This window comes from Chiloscyllium punctatum, chromosome 14 (genome assembly GCF_047496795.1).
Source record: "Chiloscyllium punctatum isolate Juve2018m chromosome 14, sChiPun1.3, whole genome shotgun sequence".
Taxonomy (NCBI): Eukaryota; Metazoa; Chordata; class Chondrichthyes; order Orectolobiformes; family Hemiscylliidae; genus Chiloscyllium; species Chiloscyllium punctatum.
This window is the reverse complement of record NC_092752.1, coordinates 29,671,966-29,691,446: the sequence shown is the minus strand read 5'-3', so window position 1 is coordinate 29,691,446 and position 19,481 is coordinate 29,671,966. Positions and strand designations below refer to the sequence as shown.

Sequence of the window (19,481 nt, the reverse complement as noted above, 5' to 3'; positions counted from 1 at the left end):
ACTTTTCCTTTTGACAAGAATCGTGCACACCTCTCATCTACTTCACGTCCTACTTTACAAATGACAGAATTCACCTTCAGCCCTTTTGTTATAATTAGACCTTCAGCCTGCTCTATGCTGTTAACTTTTTGTGTTCCCTTCTCCAACTCATTTTTACTAATTCTTGGCAGTCCCATGGGCTTACGTTTCAACTTCCAACATTCCAAATACTCATGGCCCAATTTATTACAATCGAAACATTTAAACTTCTGAACTTCACTTTCACCCTCAACCATTTCCTTCTTAATCTTAGGAGGAGTCCTTGGGAAATTTCCTACTATCCCTGGCCAACTGCCTTCCTTTTACTCTCCCTCTTTCTTTAATACTCACGTTTCTGGGAATTACAGTAAAAAAAGGTTCATGGTTCAGTTCATAAGCATTTGCCATTTTAGCTGCTTGTCTTGCCATTGTTATATATTACCCTTCCACTTGTGTTCTGATTATAGAAGGTAAGGAAATTTTAAATGCTTCTAAAATAATAATTTCTCTGAGAGCATTGTAATTATTCTTAATCTTTAATGCTGTCATCCACCCATCAACATTATTTTATTTAACTCTCTCAATCTTAGTGTACGTTTGACCAGGCTATTTCTGTAAGTACCAAAACCTCTGCCTCTGTATTTCTGGGACCTATTCATAAGTGCTTAGAATAACCTTTTCACCGAATAATTTCAAGAACACTCCTCTGATGGGGATTCATAAATCTCTTGCACTGCACTAATTAATTTACTTTGTATGGGCAAGGTCCAATCTGCTTTTGGCCTCCTGACTTGTATTGCTATTTTCTCAAACAACATGCAAAGTGCTTCCACGTCCTTCTCTTCAAATATTGGCAAAGGCTGCACAATTTTATATATCTCTGAACTGAACTGTGATTTATGACTAGAAATTTCCTCTTCCCACACCTTTGGTTTAACTTTCCTAAGCTGCAACATTTTCATTTTAAATTCCTGATCTTTCTCTTCATCTTCCCTTCTTTCCTGCTCTCTCTATTTTTCCTCCCTTCTTTTTCTTTTTCTGCCCTGAGGAATTCTAGTTTTTAAGTTCTGAATGTTTTTGGAATTCTCTTTCTAATATTTGCATTTCCAAGACTGCAAATTAAGGTTCACTGATTCATTTGATGTTCTGCCTGTACCACCAGGCCACTCTGTTTCAATGAAGCCTGTTTCATTATTAAATCTATAAAATCTGCTTTCTTAGTTTTCTCTGGCAACTTTATTAGCAGTTTGCTGGATAACTCTACTCGGGTTAACTTTAGTTGCACACACAACTGTATGAAAGAACCTTCTGTTACTTTCAAAAAATCTTCTTTAATTTCCAGTTTCATCTTAGGTCTGAGCATAAATTGGATGCTGATTACCCATTCTAAGTATCAAAAATCCAATTCCAGACCTACTGTCGGTGTTTCAAGATCCTGGACCAGTCTCCAGTTATGTTACAGTATGGAGTCAGCCAGCCAAACTAATTCAGCCTTTCTACCTCTGTAGTCGCAATACAGTAAAATTAAAATATCCAAAACCCTCAGAAATGATCTACTATTTCCTAGCCAGACTTTTTGAATAACCAACCCTAGGCTCTTTAAATAAACAAATTTGGACTCTGGGCCTGGGGCTTAAACAAAAGCCGTAGTAATTTGTTAACAATACAGTAATTTTAGCAGAGCAAAATTGAACAACAAAGTTATCTAGTTGTTATCTAAACCTGATAAATTTTGTTTGGAACCTCATTCACATAGAAGACAGAAAATAAACACAGTTAAGGAATAAATAAGTTGTTTTTTGGTTGACTTTCTGAAGATGTCAATCAGGGTCACCTTTTTGCTCAGAGGAAATCAGTGTTACTGTTGTGATATGGCGGTGGACCCATCTGCTAATTAAACCAAACACACAGAAAAGCACATCTCACCTTCTAATCTGTTTAGGTATGAGTGACAGAGAACTACCAAATTCTACAATTTGACAAAAAATATCAATTTTACTTTTTAACTCTTAAAGTGAACATTAAACAGCAGCTATTTATAACTCTAGCCTCCTTTCTCTTAAAGGTTTGTTATCTATCTCCCACTTTATAACAATATATTAATCCAATAAAGCCCCTATTAAATTTCCAGCAAGTCAGTTTTCAAAACCAGAGAGTGGTTATCATCCCAGTGTTGATCTTCCTTTGTTTGTAGATCTCCCTGGGTTGTCTTCAATCTTCTGCTGCACAGATCTTTCATATGAAAAAGGTACTTTTGATAGAGGGTATTTCTGGGCAGTCTGTCTGACAATGGCAGGTGGTACTCTTTCTGGCTAACTGTCCAAAGTGCCTGCTTTTTATACACCTAACATTAGATTGTCTCATTGGTCCAATGTTGTCAAAACAGTAAAATTCAAATTCGATTGGGTTTTAGTGTCTTTGGGCATAATTTTAAATTCTAACTGCTGTGAAAACAATTGAGATATCTTGGTTTCAGCCAAAGGATATATCTTAAGGTTACATCTTTCAATTCTCCAGTACAGCTTTCACTCTCTCTTTAAGGTACAGTACACACCTTCAACTTCATAACAATATTGTAACTTAGCTTCTTTTCTCTGAACTTCCAAGAAATGATAATGGGAGGGCAAGGCAGAGAACTTTCAAATCATCATGATGTAGCATCAAGCTCCTTTTCACAAAAAAATGTCCAAAACCCCATTCAAACATTGTTCCCTCCCTGTCAGACAGAATATTTCCCCATAAGATCCCAGTTACCATTCAACATCTGCTGGAGCGTACAATCTTTTTCCAGACTGGTTGGGTCTAATACCCAGGTAATGACCTTGAGAATGGCCAACATCCGTTCTCCGTTTAAACATTATTCTCTTATTCCCTTGAGACAAGAACCAACCTGCACTTAACTTCCAGGCCTAGCCTCACAAACAAACAACAGCTTGTTTGGTCTTTTTCTTTTAACGAATGCAAACTACTGCTCATTTTCTAAAAGCCACTTTCAGTTCATAGCTCCAAAACAAAATTGATAAAAGAATAAAATAAATAATCATGACAAGTTGGTGAATGTTCTAACAAGGGAAAAAACATTGGCCACAGTCCCATACCCTGCACAGGACCCAGGTAAGCAGGCTGATTACGGCCTGGCTATCCTATAGCATTAATGTTCTATCTTTGCTGCACCTCCCTAGCACAGCCGCTAGTGAACAACCTTTCAACAAATACACTTTTACACATAGCGAAAACCAAACATTAGGGACAAGGGACAAGGAAGGACAAAAGTGTCTCCAAGACCCAATTCCATGTGTATATGTTGTTCGCCCGCTCCCAGATGGTGCAATTGGCATTTTATCCTCTTATGAATAGGTGATGTGAAGATACTTTTAGCACCTACGAAGAGAAACTCACAACCACATCAAAGTTAAATACAGAAATATTTATGCACAAACTGAGAGTGATGTTATTTTGACTCATATCACCCAAGGTGCCCACAACCACTTTATTTTTGCATGCCCTCTCACACTGTCTTTGCGTATTCTCTAGTCCGACAGCTGGGTTGAAGGGAACCTGCTGGCCCTGGAAGATTGGTGAGGTGACTCTGGGAGAATATTGGGTATAGATGGACCAGACATGCCAAGGTCAGTTTAATCCACCTTGGCTTCAATTTTCAAAGGTCAGAGGGGTCAGTCAGGATGGAGGTTGGAGGCTTTGCTCCTCTTCTTCCAAGAGGAGATTTCTGTGGGACCTTTGTGCAGTTCCACCTCTGGTTGGGTGTGTTCCGGTACTATCCCTTTTTCTTGTGAGGAAGGAACGACTGGACTGGAGTCAAAGCTGCCCATTCCTTTATCACTATGCTTTCAGTCCTGAGGACCAGAGCTGGAGCGATAGAGTAGAGGTTTCTGTGCCTCTCCAGCAGACCCTGTCCCTGGAGACAACCAGATGGTTGCATATATCACAGCACTGCTGTAGCTTCTGAGCCTTGGGGGCCACTCCTCCCACATTTCTGTCTGCTGTTCCTGTTTGTCCCTGTGCATTCGGACAAAGTCCCTGATTACTGACAGCACAGGGTCTTCTCCTGCTTGGGTCTGAGCAGGTCCCTGGTCTCTGTCAGTCCTCCCAGTGCCAATGGTCTGGGGCATTTCTTCCTGGGTCAGCTGTAGAGCTGTGAGGTGCTATTTACCGAAACTCTCTGTGCCTAACGTTCCTCTGAGGTGTCAGTGTTTTGGCTGATTGGGGGGGGGCTGCAGGAAACAGCCTGGTCATTACTTTCTCTGAGGCCTCTATAATCTTGTCCTCATATATCCAAGGTGGATCTTTTGCAGGACCTGGGCCAATCAGAGAAAAAGTTGTGGCCACTGATTAGACATGGTATACAATGATTGAGAGTGACAACAATGTTAAAGTGAGAGCTGCAGTGGAAGGAAGAGTGGTACTTACTTGTTTGCTGGGATGTGAATGTTTGGGAATTCCCCTTCAGGAGTGATCTGACCATCTCCTGCAAGGCCAGGATTCTGTCCTCATAGAGGGGAGAATATGGTTGTCACACAGCCTTCTACCCATACAGGCTCTGTCTGCCATGGTATGTGCTCCTGGAATGAGAGAAAAAGACGGAATGAGTGAGATTACAGTGGGTGGCAAGGCTTAGCACTGGTGCATGTGCAGTAAAGGTGGCGAGGTATACTCAGTAACTGAGAAGGCAGAACAGAGAGCATGCAGGGTTAATGGTATGGGTGTTTTCGGTGGGGGGGGGGGGGGGTTGTAGTGCAGGGAGGGGAGAGGGAAGAGTGAGTGAGTGAAGATGCTGTATGCATCAGTGAAAGTGGCAGAGCATGGGCCTTAGTTGGAGGTGGGAGCAGTCCCAGAGATGGAGTGATGGTGAGATGGCTGAGAGGAAAATATGACACTTTTCTGGCGGAGTGGAAAATGCCATTGACTTTCTTTCTGCATTGCTGGCCATTCCTGTACACTGTAAACATGGCTATGATCCAGGTGGCAACATCAAACCAGGCTGGCAAGGTCAGAACCTCACCATCCTAGTACTCTCTACATTTCACCCACGTCCATCATTCCCCCCCCCTCCCCCACCTTCCCCCCCCCCCCCCCACCCCCACCCAATAGTGGGCTCCCCTGCCCTCACATCTAGTCCTTAAGAAGGGTTATTCCCAAAACATTGACTTCCCCACCTCCTGATGCTGCCTGGCTTGATGTTTTCTATTTCAGCATCTGCAGTTCACTTGTCTCTAACAGCCTCCTTTGATTGTTCTCTGGAAATTGGACACTACTCCTCCAGAGCACTCCATCCACCAGGTCCTCCATGTCCCTGGTGGAGAATCACACCACCATCGTCACTATCTCTGCATGTATTTGTCTAATTAGGGCACTTCTGGGACAGCAGTGCACACAATGGGCTTTTAAAGATGGCACTGACAAAGGATGCCTGTGTTTGGGCAGATGAGTGGTGAATGACACATAGGAAGATGGGGCAAAAATCAGACATGAAATATGGCATAGGTGTGGGATAAGTAATTAATGAGGCAAGATTGGTAAAATAGAATGAGAAAAATCACCAAGTCTAGCAGGGAGAAACCTGATCCAGCATGATTTCAAAACAGTGTAGAGCAAATAAGGATAATTAAACAAATATTCTCATATTTCAAGTTACGCAAGTGATGTATAAAGTTTTATTTAGGATGCTTTAAAGAGATTGTTAAAACAGGAAATAGGAAGAGAATGAGAGGAACTTTTACCACATGCTCAAATATGTTTACAGTAATTACACTTAAAGAATTCAGGGAGTTATTGCAAAACAGGATTATAAGCAGGGAATCACACGTGTATCCTTGTGGTAATTGGATAATTTACAGATGCTACTTGTCTCCTATAAATAATAGAAGAATCAGCTGAGCATGAGCCCAAGATAGTATGAAAAACAGTAGAACTGGAGGCAGACTGAAGTGATTGTAAATGGACAATGGTTCAGAAGAGTAGAAAGCAAGCCATAAGAAATAAAACGTAATTTCAGGTTCAAGCAATGAAGTCCTTATACGATCCTTATACTTGTGCTTGGTAGATAGCACACCACAATGCTACAGGTCTAAGCTGTCATTCACTGCGGCTGTGTTGGCATACAGGCCAATGTACACAATAGTGAGCCCTTCATGAACGAGAGATGTTTTATTCAATCAATACCTGGAGTGCCCACTGGAATAGTACAAGATTTTTTTTTCACAAACTCGAACAATGCTTTTATTTTAATGCAATTATCAATACCATCACTTTTCAAAAGGGAAGGAGGTTACAAGCTCGGTTGTGAGACTGAGGTCATTCCATGCACCCCTAGTTAATTTTCTTTTCACCTTTTTCTGCAAACACAGAAGAAAGCTAACCTGGCCCCAACACCTTTCCACAAACCATCAGCTGTTGGCGACCTCTTCCCTTCGTTACCAATTGCCACAGATGGTCAGGTGCAAGGAGGCTTATTGTACAAAAGAAGAATTTTTAAACTTACTATTGACACCTTGAAACATCACCCACCTAATAATCCCATAATGTCCCAGAACATCACCGACAAATGTGTTCTTCATGACTTCACTCTATCAGGTCAACTCACCATGGTGACTAAAGGTGCTGGATTTGAATGACAAAGAGATGCAAGGAGTTGACCAGAATATCCTGCTTTTAATATTCTTGTAAATAAGTCACTGTACACTGGGGCATGTCAGGTATAAATCTAATGAAGCAAGGAAATGCCTGGTCATACTCAAAAATGTAAAATAGACACAAGCAGATATAGAGGTACTTATTTTCTATTCTAAGTAAAAAATGTAGAATTAATTATCAGTGGTAATTTGATGATCATCTCTTTTATAAATCAACTAGTTAACAGCAGTCCATATGGATTCAGAAAGAATCTGCCTGAGCAACCACTCCAACTTTTTTGAAGAAATGACAAGCCAAATCTATTATAAAGCTATACACCTTGATTCCCAAAAGACTTTTGACAATGTTACATCCAAAAGGTTATTAATAAATTTGTAGACATGTCTTGGCAATGGATAAGCAACTGCCTGAAGGGTGGGAGAGAGCAAATATACATTAACAGACCTCTTGTAGAGTGTGGATTTTTAGGTCTTGATGCTGAAATAACGAAATCATTTTTCTGTATGAGCAGGATTCTGAAGTGCAATGGAAAATGGTCAAATTATCAGAAGACACCAACTGAGTGGGAAGAGAAGTGTTGTTTTGGAACAGGCCTCTCGGAAGTGACAAAATGAATTGGGCACAGTACAATTGGCAAACTAAATTAAACACAGTCAACTATACAGTACTAAAGTACGAAAAAAAACTTAATGTATATTCCATGAATTATGTTGAGCTAGCCAAGGGTGATCCCAGGTACTTTTCTGTGTACATCTAAACATATCCAAGTAATCCAGAGCAACAGTTAATAAACCCATAAGGTCTTGAACTATACATACAGCTAAAACAACACTATACAAATTAGAGCAGGTCATGAAAAACTTGATGGCCTGGGCACATCTAGAGTTCTTTACATGATTCTGGTTGCTAAGATGTTTAGTGGTGACATTTTAGAATCTTTACCTAGTTAAATTCAGCAAGAATGAATTCCAATTTCATCTGTAATTATTCTGCTGCTATGAAAAGCCAATTACAGTGGTTTTGGTGACTGATGAAATGATATAGTAATTATGTCAATTTGCTGTGCCAGACTAATGACGTGTATAACCTATGATCCAACTTACCTAAAGAAGGAAGGTTGGAGATTTTCAGTTGTTGTTTTAACTCAGTAATTAATAGTGTGACTGTCATCCCTCAGCTTTGCTTAAATTGTTGGTGAATACAAAGAACCTGTCAGGAACAACTTTTGGATCATAGACACTCCTTTCAAAAGTGGCAGCAACACCTCCTTCACATTGTAGCTTGTTTCTGAAGACAAGTTGACTGTCAGTGGCAATAGGAACATTGGAGCAGGACAAGGCTATTCAGTCCATCCAAAAAGGTGACACCTCAGCTCAGACAATGCATTAAAGGTGTAGGGTTGAAGTCTGTCTGTATTCCAATCTTCAGTCAGACTAGTTCTATTTCCAACATAGGAAGTTATAAAATATTACCCACATAACAATCGCCAGACACGGGTATTCCCTCCTAGTCGGGGAACACTTTAGCGGTCGGGGCATTCGGTTTCGGATCTTCAGGTGACCATCCTCCAAGGCGGACTTTGGGATACGCAACAACACGGAGTGGCCGAGCAGAGGCTGATAGCCAAGTTCAGAATCATTGGGGATGGACTCAACCGGGATCTTGAGTTCATACTGTATAGGTGACCCCACTAGCTGTACACCCTCTCATATACACACACTCATGCAGACCCTCTCTCATACACACACTCTCTCATATACATACACCCATACAGCCCCCACACTCACACCCACACACACATTCTCCTGTGTCTTCACTTCTCAGACGGCCTCCTTTCCTAATTTTGTCTTTTTTAATTTCAGCCCTAAACTTCTTATGTTCCTTTCAGCTTTCTACAATTCTAAGTGTCATTGGCTTTGTCTTATCCTACTCTGTATGCTCTTTGATGTTCCTAGTGGCTTAGATTTGAGAGTTGCACTTTTTTTCTAAGTGGAACCCTCCCTGTATCCTGTCTGAATACCTCCTCCTGTTCTAGCGTTGTCTTATCTACAATTAGCTGTTTTCATGCCACTCTGAGCAAATCATAGCCCAGCTACAGATCAACCAAAATAAAAGCTCTGAAAGCATTTCAATAATTCCACACCCTTTATAGCTTTAATCTGATTTTATCCCATTTAATATTAGAGTTGTTGAAATTCTGTTTTAAATACTATTATTGCTACCTATTTAACTTTTCTATCTCCTTCTATTTTTGTTTGAGGGTCTGTATTACATTCCAAGAAGTGTTAAACCATTTCATTTGATCCCATTTGCTGGCAGTTAATTCGTGCACATCCCTTCAATATTATTTCACTGAAACTTGTAATCCTAACTTGAGAATTTCCTTCTTGTTATCAAACCCAATAACACCCTGGATCACATTATGGTTTCTATTCCTCAGAGGTTCATCTTCTGTTAGAATGTTCTGGTTCGTTAGTCGTACTCAATCTGGTACACATTGTTCCTTTGGTGATCTTAAAACATGTTTCAAGATTCCTACGCTCAATGAATTATTAAATTTCATCGCACTTTATTATTTGATTGTCCTCCCAATGTGTGAATAGTATACTCCCCTAACATAACCCACGTTTTAAAACATATTTATTCACAGGATTGGGGGCTGATGGCTAAGCTCACATGTGCTGCCCATCGCTAATTAACATTGAGAAGATGATGGCAAAATATCTTTATGAACTGCTGAAGTCCATGGTGGGGTGTGAATTGATCATTAAGAGTTGGATTAGTGCAATGTTGGAAAATGTGTTTTTGTTAAGATAATTATTTCTCTAAGTGATTGTACAAAATTAATTAGCCCATTGTCAATTTTGCTGTGGTACCATAAACATTTGTAAGGAGGAATATTTTGTCAATAATCATTTTACTGCTGAAATCCCATTGGTAACATTGTTCAGTACTTAATGCAGCCCGTACAGATGAGAAGTGTAGCATTCAGAGTAATTTAGTTAGGTGGGAACCAAAATGTTCATTTCCTTATGTCGGGTTAAGTTGCAGAGATTAAGTTAATGGTAGATCAGGTTTCTCACTATCCAGTGCATATTTACCCTTGTAATGCATTTGTATGCCAAGAAGACTAATAATATTAAAATGATGTCCTACTTTCAAGATTACACCAGCAGCACATGTGACTCTGATAACACCAAGTTCGCACTCATTTAAAGGTGGACAACAGTCAGCGTTGTGTAATTATGTCTGAGGTCAGACATTTACTTTGTTAAACTCTACAAGGGTGGTGAGCAGGAGAATGGCAACTTGCATGGAGTCAGGGGTGAGTAGGCCATGGAGCGTGGAATAGGGTCCGTAATATGGAGGAGTGGAAGAGGGTTACACGGGAGGACAGAGGATGGGGTCAAGCGCAGGACCATAGGTGTGACAGAGGAAGAGTTGTCATAAGTCAACACCAGAGGCTGCAACACAGCAGCACCAGCAGGAGAGGCTGGTCAGGATGTAGTCATTTAGAGAAACCATTATAAAAACAGGATGCCACATCCTTAGGACAGGAACTAACAAACTGCAGATGTTAGAAAGGCAATGCCAGAGACCACTGAGGCTGTCTCCATAAGGTGTCACCGAAATCTGTGGCATTGTGCAGTAAACTTGCTATTATTTCACCTCACTGGGATAGCATTGCTAAAAATCAAGCTCCGCTAATCCTGGAGTCATCACAAAAGTTAAAGATTTTAAGAAGTATGCAGAATTCTCCAATTTACTGGACTTGTAGACCCAGGTGAACAAGAAACATGGACCAGGTTTTTGTATTTCGCAAGAATGACAATTTATTACAAATAAATAGTCCTTATACACACATACAAATAGGCAATCTTCTCTTTGCTTTCACTTGGTTGCAGAAGGCACAGGGTGACTGGTTCAAACTTATAAAATAACGCTGACTTATCAATTAGAAGTCACAGCTTACAGCAATTACAGAAAGAAAAGTCAGTTAGTTTTCTTCAGGCCTCAACTGGCTGGTACTACAGAGAACAGAAACAACTTGTGAGCCGATGGAGACCTGATGGCTTCTCTCATTCACCCACAGCCCCAACATGGGAACTAACCAACAACCATACAAGTTGCTGGCAGGGAAAAGCCCCCAATCTTGACAGTGGGCCACTAGCCCACAAAATAACCCATTCCAGCCAAATCTCCACAAAACAAACTATCCACCACTGCTTGAACAAGTCCTTGTGCAAACAGCATGCATTCATTTCCGAGGGAAATTTGTGACTCATGACTTTGAGTAACCCTCACCTCCCAGACCTTTATCAGGTCCCAGCCAAAGCTGACAGCAGGACCCATCAATAAGTACTTGTTCCAAGTGCATGATTGCTCATGCCTCCAGTGTAAATCACTAACAATTTGAATTTTAAATGGAATTATGAGGAAATTGGTTCCCAACCATAAGACTATAAGCTATAGGAGCAGAATGAGGCCATTTAGCCCACTGAGTTTGCTCTACCTTTGAATCATGGCAAATGTGTTTTTCAACCTCATTTTTCTGCCTTCTCCATGTAAGCTTTGATCCACTTACTAATCAAGAACCTATCTACCTCTGTTTTAAATATATTCAATGACTTAGCCTCCATGGCCTTCTGTGGCTATAAATTCCACAGATTAACCACCCTCTGGCTGAAGAAGTTCCTCCTCATCTCCATTTCAGAGTCATCCTTTCACTCAGAGGCTGCGCTGTCAGTCTTAGTCTCTCCTCCTAGTGGAAATACCTTCTCCTCATCTGCTCTATCCAGGCTTCTCAGTATTAGATTAGATTAGATTAGATTACTTACAGTGTGGAAACAGGCCTTTCGGCCCAACAAGTCCACACCGCCCCGCCGAAGCGCAACGCACCCATACCCCTACATTTACCCCTTACCTAACACTACGGGCAATTTAGCATGGCCAATTCACCTGACCTGCACATCTTTGGACTGTGGGAGGAAACCGGAGCACCCGGAGGAAACCCATGCAGACACGGGGAGAACGTGCAAACTCCACACAGTCAGTCGCCTGAGGTGGGAATTGAACCCAGGTCTCTGGCGCTGTGAGGCAGCAGTGCTAACCACTGTGCCACCATGCCGCCCCAAAGCTTATTCTGTAAGCTGCAATGAGATCCCCTCTCAAACTCCATTGAGTACGGACCCAGAGTCCTCAATCATTCTTAACAAGAGCAGAAGTGCAGCCTACCTCAGGTTCCACTCTTGGGAAGGCGTGAGCGTAGATAAACTGCCACCAGTTAATGTCCCTAAACTACAGACGGAAACCAAGACTTCAAAAATCTGATTTCTAAAACGAGTATTCTTTAAAAATTATTATGTCTCAACAATGCAAGAAATTTTAGCTTGACCCAAAAAGAATTAAGACTGAAGCTATATAATACCATGTCTTGTCTGCTCCCTATTATGTCTGTAATTAAGTTTGGACTTTTCAAAAGGCGACCAGCAAGCTAATATATTCTAAATCTTCCTGTATTTGAATCATTATTTGGGGTTGGACAGTCTAAATAAAGTCAGTAATCTTTTTAAATTCGACCACTGGTGCTCCAAAACAACAGGCTATTACAGTGATAAAAGGAAGTAATACAAGAAGAAAAGAAGTTAAATTACAAGGAAGTTCTCATAACTTAGTAAGATCAGGTAGATACAATCTGCTAACATCTATGAAGTTACAAAGAGATTGATGTTGAAGACATTTTGGTAGCGCTGAAGTTATCCAGCCCCACTTCTGCTTTCCATTCGTCTCACATACATTAAATCACTTCTATTATTTTGAGAAATTAAACCTGCTGTTATGCTGATATGTCACTAGATTTCACTCCTTTCCTATGAAAAATTTCCTCTTATCAACTCGCTAAAATATTCAGAATTAGTCAGCAACAGTAACCATGTTGTGATCGACTAAATCTAAGATAGCTACAATAGATAGATGTCTTGAGAGTCAAATGATAGTTATATAAGCTTCTGACTGTAACAATTTGAATCTAAAAGGCCTGTTCTGCCAAAAAGCCTGTAAAAATAGTGTTTTTCTCTGCGTGAACATGTTTTATTGCTAGCATTGATATCTCCCATTATAGCCATAATTAGTCTTAGAGATATCTTGACTGAGTTAGCTTTTCACAATTAAACTTGGGAAAATGCAAGGGTTCATCTGTGGCAAGGCATGGCCCCAGACCGCTCATCATTGCCAGCTGCAGTGATGCTTTATCTCTCCAAAAGTGGAAATGTACCTGTAATGCTTGGTGTTGAATTTGAGATGTCAAACTGCCACCATGTAGCCGGAGGTGATTAACAAAAACAGGTGCCTTGCAAGCCCTTGGTTAAAACCGTTCCAAGACAGGAAGGAAACAGTTATGTCTTAGATTGTGCGACACAAATAGTCTGTTTTTTAAGATAAATGATACTTTCTGATTTGCACCTGAAGCCATAAACACTTGGCAGCGAAGTGGTTTTTATACTAAAGAAAATGGAATGAAGAATAAGAAATCTTCCTTAATCAATGAGCTTTTTGGGGTCTTTTAGGCTCAGTACCATCATAGGTACTGTTGGTTCCTGATATCTGGGTCTCATGCAGTTGTACACAACCTCAAAGTAGACTTGCTGGTTTACCTATGCCTGAAAGCCTGGAAGATCCACAAAAACTAAAGGCAGCAAAAGCAACTGGGAAAATTAAGAAGGAATTTAAGTGCGGAATTAGGAAGGCTGAAAAGGGTCATGAATTGTCTTTAGCAAACAGAGTCAAGGAGAATCCCAAGGCTTTTTATGCATATATTAGAAGAAAGAGGGTAGCAAGGGAAAAAGTATGCCCACTCAAGGACAATGGAGGGAAGTTATGTGTGGAGCCACAGGAAGTGGGAGAGATCTTAAATGAGTATTTTGTATTGGTATTCAAGGAGAAGGTCATGAACTGCTCTTGAGGTCAGGGATGTGTGAGAACACTCCAGAGAATGTCAATGTATTGAAGGAGAACGTTTTGGGTATCTTAAGTTGCAGTAAAGTAGACAAGTCCCCAGGGCCAGATGGATCTATCCCAGGTTACTGCAAGAGGCAAGGGAAGAAATAGCTGGGGCTTCAGCAAATATTTCACTAACCTGACTGAATTTTTTGAAGAGGTGACAAAGATAATTGATGAGGGAAGGGTTGTGAATGTGGTTTATGCAGACTTTAGTAAGGTATTTGATAAAGTCCCACATGGCACATTCGTACCAAAATTAAAATAACATGGGATTTGGGGTGGGCTGGCTAGATAGAGCTCCCTCACCACCCGACACCTGGAGGAAGAACGCCTCATCTTCCGCCTCGGAACATTTCAACCCCAGGGCATCAATGTGGATTTCACCAGTTTCTTCATTTCCCCTTCCCCACCTCACCCCAGCTCCAATCTTCCAGCTCAGCACTGTCCCCATGACTTGTCCTACCTGCCTATCTTCCTTTCCACCTATCCACTCCACTCTCCTCTCTGACCTGTCACCTCTATCCCCACCCCCATTCACCTATTGTACTCTATGCTACTTTCTCCCCACCCCACACCCCCCTCTCATTTATCTCTCCACTCTGCAGGCACCCAGCCTCTATTCCTGATGAAGGGCTTTTGCCCGAAATGTCAATTTTCCTGCTCATCAGATGCTGCCTGACCTGCTGTGCTTTTCCAGCACCACTCTAATCTATAGTCTGGTTTCCAGCATCTGCAGTCCTTGTTTTTACCTAGACAGATACAAAACTGACTGTCATAGAAGACAGAGGGTAGAGGTAGAAGGGTGTTTTTCGGAATGGAGACTGGAAATGAGAAGTGTTTCACAGGGATCAGTTTTAGGTCCTCTGTTGTTTGTAGTGTATATAAATAATCTGGAGGATATTGTGGGTGGTCTGATTTCTAAGTTTGCAGATGACACAAAAATTGGTGGAGTTGCAATTGCCAACAATTATGAAAAGATACCACAGGATATAGATAGATTGGCAACTTGAACGCAGAAATGGCAGCTGGAGTTTAATCCAGACAAATGTGAAATGATGCATTTTCAGGGGTTAAACCTCGGTTTGAATTGTACTGTAAATGGCAGAACCCTGAGGAACATTAACATACAGATGGATATGGGCATGTAGGTCCACAGTTCCCTAAAAATGGCAATGCAGGTGACCAAGGTGGTTAGGAAGGCATAGGGCATGCTTGCTTTCATTGGCCGGGGCAGGGAGTACAAACCATGTTGCAGCTACATAAAACCGGTGTTAGGCCACATTTGGAATATTGTATGCGGTTTTGGATGCCACACTACCAGAAAGACGTGGAAACTTTGGAGAAAGTGCAAAGCAGGTTCACCAGGATGTTGCCTGGTCTCGAGGGCATTAGCTATGATGTAAGGTTAAAAAGACTAGGATTGTTTTCACTAGAAAGATGGCAGCTGAGAGGAGACCTGATAGAGGTCTACAATTTTATGAGAGGCATAGATAAGGATGGACAGTCAGAGGTTTTTTTCCCAGGGTTGAAGTTTCAATTACAAGGGTGCGCATGTTCAAGGTGAGAGTGTGGAAGTTTAAGGGAGATGTGCGATGGAGGTTTTTCATGCAGAGAGTGATAGGAGCTGGAACGTGCTGCCAGAAGATCTGGTTGAAGGAGGAACATTGGTGACACTTAAGAGGCAACTGGATGGTTACATGAATAGGGAGGGAACAGAAGGATATGGACCAAATAAGGGCAGAAGGTTTGTTTTTTGGTTTAGTTTGGGCACAATGATTAGCACAGTCTTGGAAGGCCCAACAACTTGTTCATGTTCTGTACTTCTCTTTTGTTCTTTTGGGTTCCTCTTCCATTCTGCAAAATGAGAACCAGCTTTGAACGTGTGCCAGGCAAGATTGACTTCATCCTCAGAAATGAGTTGAACAAAGCAAGTGCTTCCATACAAACAGCAGTGGCTGAAGAACTCAATTTGCCTGTCAATTGTAGACACAACTAAGACTACTGGTAATGAAATACTAGAAACCTTTGGGAATTACAGACCTAGAAATAGGATAGCATTGTGCCTTATTTTCAGGCATAAAGCAGGCACCTTTGCAAACAATGTGGTGGATGACAGCACTCATTAGGAGCTGAAGTGCACTGCCAAACAGATTGGCTCAGGTTTTTTTTTGTGTAGCCATCAGTTTCATTTTTGCCTCCCCATCATTCCAAGGTACCATAGACTACCATTCTATTAAATTGCATTAATTTGGCCTCTCACCTCAGCTAGCAACAGTCTGACTGGGAAGGAATTCTGTTTTATCAATGTACAACTATGGGCTGTGTATCATGCACTCAGTTTTCTGGCAGCTGTCACAATTCATTTCCCCTAGTCCTCTTTTCTCATCAAAGTACAAAGAAAATCTACAGCCCAGGAACAGGCACTTTGGCCCTCCAAGCCTGAGCCGATTCAAATCCACTGTCTAAACCATTTCCTAAGGATCTGCATCCCTCTGTTCATCACCAACTCATGCATCTGTCCAGATGCACCTTAAGTGGATCTACCATGGCTGACTCTACCACCTCTGCTGGCAACGCGTTCCAGGCACCTACCACCCTCTGTGTAAAGTACTTTCCGCGTGTATCCCCCTTAAACTTTTCGCCTCTCACCTTGAAAGTGTGACCTCTCGTTATTGAATCCCTCACCCTGAGAAAAAGATTATTTCTATGCACCCTGTCTGTACCCTTCATGATTTTGTCGATCTCAATCAGATCCCCCTCGATCTCCTTTTTTTAATGAAAACAATCCTAACCTACTCAACCTCTCTTCATAGCTAGCACCTTCCATACCAGGCAACATCCTCCTAAATCTTCTCTGCACCCTCTCCAAAGCGTCCACATCCTTTTGGTAATGTGGCGACCGGAACTGTGCACAGTATGCTAAGTGGGGCCGAAGCAAAGTCTTGTACAATTTAAAACGACTTGCCAGCTCTTATACCCAATACCATGTCCGATGAAGGCAAGCATACCATATGCCTTCCTGACTATTCTATCCACCTGTGCAGCCAGCTTCAGGGTACAATAGACCTGAACTCCCAGATCTCTCTACTCACCAACTTTTCCCACGGCTCTTCTGTTTACTGTATAGTTCGCTCTAGAATTAGACCTTCCAAAATGCATCCTTCCCCTTTACGGACGGCACGGTGGCTCAGTGTTTAGCACTGCTGCCTCACAGCGCCAGGGACCTGATTTGATTCCAGGCTGGATTTGATTCCAGCCTCCAGTCTGTGTGGCGTTTGCACATTTTCCCCGTGTCTGTGTAGATTTTCTCCAAGTGCTCCAGTTTCCTCCCACAGTCCAAAGTTGTGCAGGTTATGGTGGATTAGCCATACTAAATTGCCCATAGTGTTCAGGGGTGTGTAGATTAGATGCATTAGTCAGGGGTAAATGTAGAGTAATAAGATAGTGGAATGGGTCTGGGTGAGTTACCCTTCGGAGGGTTAGCGTGGACCTGTTTCCACACTGTGAGGATTCTATGATGAACTCCATCTGCCACGTCTCTGCCCAATTCTCCAGTTTATCTATATTCTTTGACAGTCCCCTATGCTACTCCACCAATCTTCATGTCTTCTGCAAACGTCCTGATCAGACCACCAGTGCCCTCTTCCAGATCACTTATGGAAATCACAAACAACATGTGGCTCCAACACTGATCCCTGTTGAACACCTACTGGTCATCTTTCTCCATTTCGATAAACTCCCTTCAACTATTACTCTTTGTCTCCTGTTGGTCAACCAGTTCTTTATGAACCTAGCTAGAACACCCTGCGCACCATGTGACTTCACTTTCTCCATTAATTTACCATGGTGAACCTAATCAAACGCCTTACTAAAGTCCATGTATATGTTGGTAAGGCATGATCTACCCTGCACAAAACCATGTTGCCTATCACTGATATGCCCATTCGTTTCCAAATATAAATAGATTTTATCCCTCAGTACCTTCAACAGCAGCTTTCCCAACACTGATGTCAGGCCCATTGATCTGTGGTTACCTAGAATATCCCTACAACCCTTCCTGTACAAAGGGACAACATTAGCAATCCTCCAGTCCTCTGGCACTTCACCTGTGTTTAAGGATGCTACAAAAATATCTGTCAGAGCCCCAGCTATTTCCTTTCTTGTTTCCCTCAGCAACCTGGGATGGATCCCATCTGGACCTTGGGATTTGTCCATCTTAATGTCCTTTAGCCTACCCAACACATCCTCCCTCCTTATGTCAAAGTGATCCAGAGTAAACAAACTTCTAACTCTAATCTCAACATTCATCATGTCCCTCTCCTCAGTGAACACTGATGCAAAGCAATCATTGAGAATCTCACCCATTTTCTCAGGTTCGACACACAACCTTCCTTCCTTATCCTTTAGAGGAGCAACCCTTTCTCTAGTTACCCTCCTGCTTCTTATGTATTAATATAAGGCCTTGGAATTCTCCTTAAGTTGATGTTTTTGCAGGCTTGACTCCTCTCAGGAACCTGGGCACCAGTGTTACAACATGCCTAACCTGAGAACAATGCTGCCTTAAGGATTGTTATTGGATAACTGCTATGTTCATATGAACGTGTATATCACAAGCAGAGATAGGCCACTCAAGCCTGCTCCACCAAGAGAGGCAGTCATGGCTGATCAGATTACCTCACATTCACATTTGGCGGCAATAACCTTTCACTCCTTGCTTATCAGGCCTCTATTCACACCTGCCTTAAGTAGTCATTTATGTTTAGCCTTTAGTGGCAAAAATTAAAGTGCAGCAGTCAGAAGAAAGAACATACCCTTATGCCACATCTTTCACATTCCCAGGATATCTCAAAGCATTCCACAGCCAGTAGGCTGATTTTCAATTATAGTCATTCATAATTTCATACAGCAAGGTTGCTTAAACAAAACATGAGGTGAATGATCAATTATTAATGGTTGAAAGAGAAATGTTGGGCAAGGCATCAGGAAGATTTCTTGCGCTTGTCAAGTAGTGCAATGGGATTTCTTTTCATCCAAGTTAAATCAATGAACAGGCCTCAGGATGCATTAATGCAAATATAGCACCTCTATACAGGATTGAAGTCTCAGCCTATATAATGTACAGACAACCAGAGACATGGTTTGACTGAAGTTGCTACATTAAGCTGACATAGCTACTGCAATTTGTTAATATTCCCTTCATATTGGTATCCTTGATTTCAGATATAATGAAGATGAAAGCATTGAACCTTACCAGAAAGCATAATGTTCAACAACCAAATATCTTCTATTACCTACCTCATCTGATGTTGAATGAAAACAGCCTTCAACCAAAAGTAATGATAGGACAGGGCAGGACTGGAGGTAAGAAACAATCAAAAACATCTAAAACTGCTGCCTCAAATTGCCTGAATTTAAACAAAGTACTCTCTTTAATGTGTTATATGAATGGTTACCTTAAATGGTTTTGTTTAAAGGTTCCACAGTGTATTTCTCAAATCTTCTTGTAATACTTAACAACTGAGCAGCATTTGAAAACTGCCTCTCTTTTCTCAATAAATTTTAAAAGCAACCTCTCTATCTTCATTCCAAACATTCAAGTTTTTATTGCTGCTTCCACCTAGACCAGGATAATCAAAACCTTGAATTTTTTTTGGATGGCAGAAAGTGTAATTTCAATAAAGGAAACAAATAAAGCCAAACATTTCCATACAAACAGTGCCTTTCATGATGTCAGGTCATCCCAGAGCAATCTACATCCAATTAAGGCAGTGTAACCACTGTTGTCGGTAACACAGCAGTGAATTGAATTTTCA

At 41.4% G+C, this 19,481-nt stretch overlaps 1 protein-coding gene across 5 annotated transcripts in view; it reads left to right on the top strand.

Annotated features, from left to right (window-relative positions):
* LOC140485692 (alpha-1,3-mannosyl-glycoprotein 4-beta-N-acetylglucosaminyltransferase B-like) overlaps nt 1-19,481 on the top strand; it is a 242,426-nt gene that overhangs the window by 87,579 nt on the left and 135,366 nt on the right. For all 5 annotated transcript variants that reach the window (XM_072584115.1, XM_072584112.1, XM_072584111.1 and 2 more), the window contains one exon: nt 18,889-19,029. In XM_072584115.1, the coding sequence (XP_072440216.1) occupies nt 18,889-19,029 (141 nt within the window). The remainder of the gene's footprint in view (nt 1-18,888; nt 19,030-19,481) is intronic.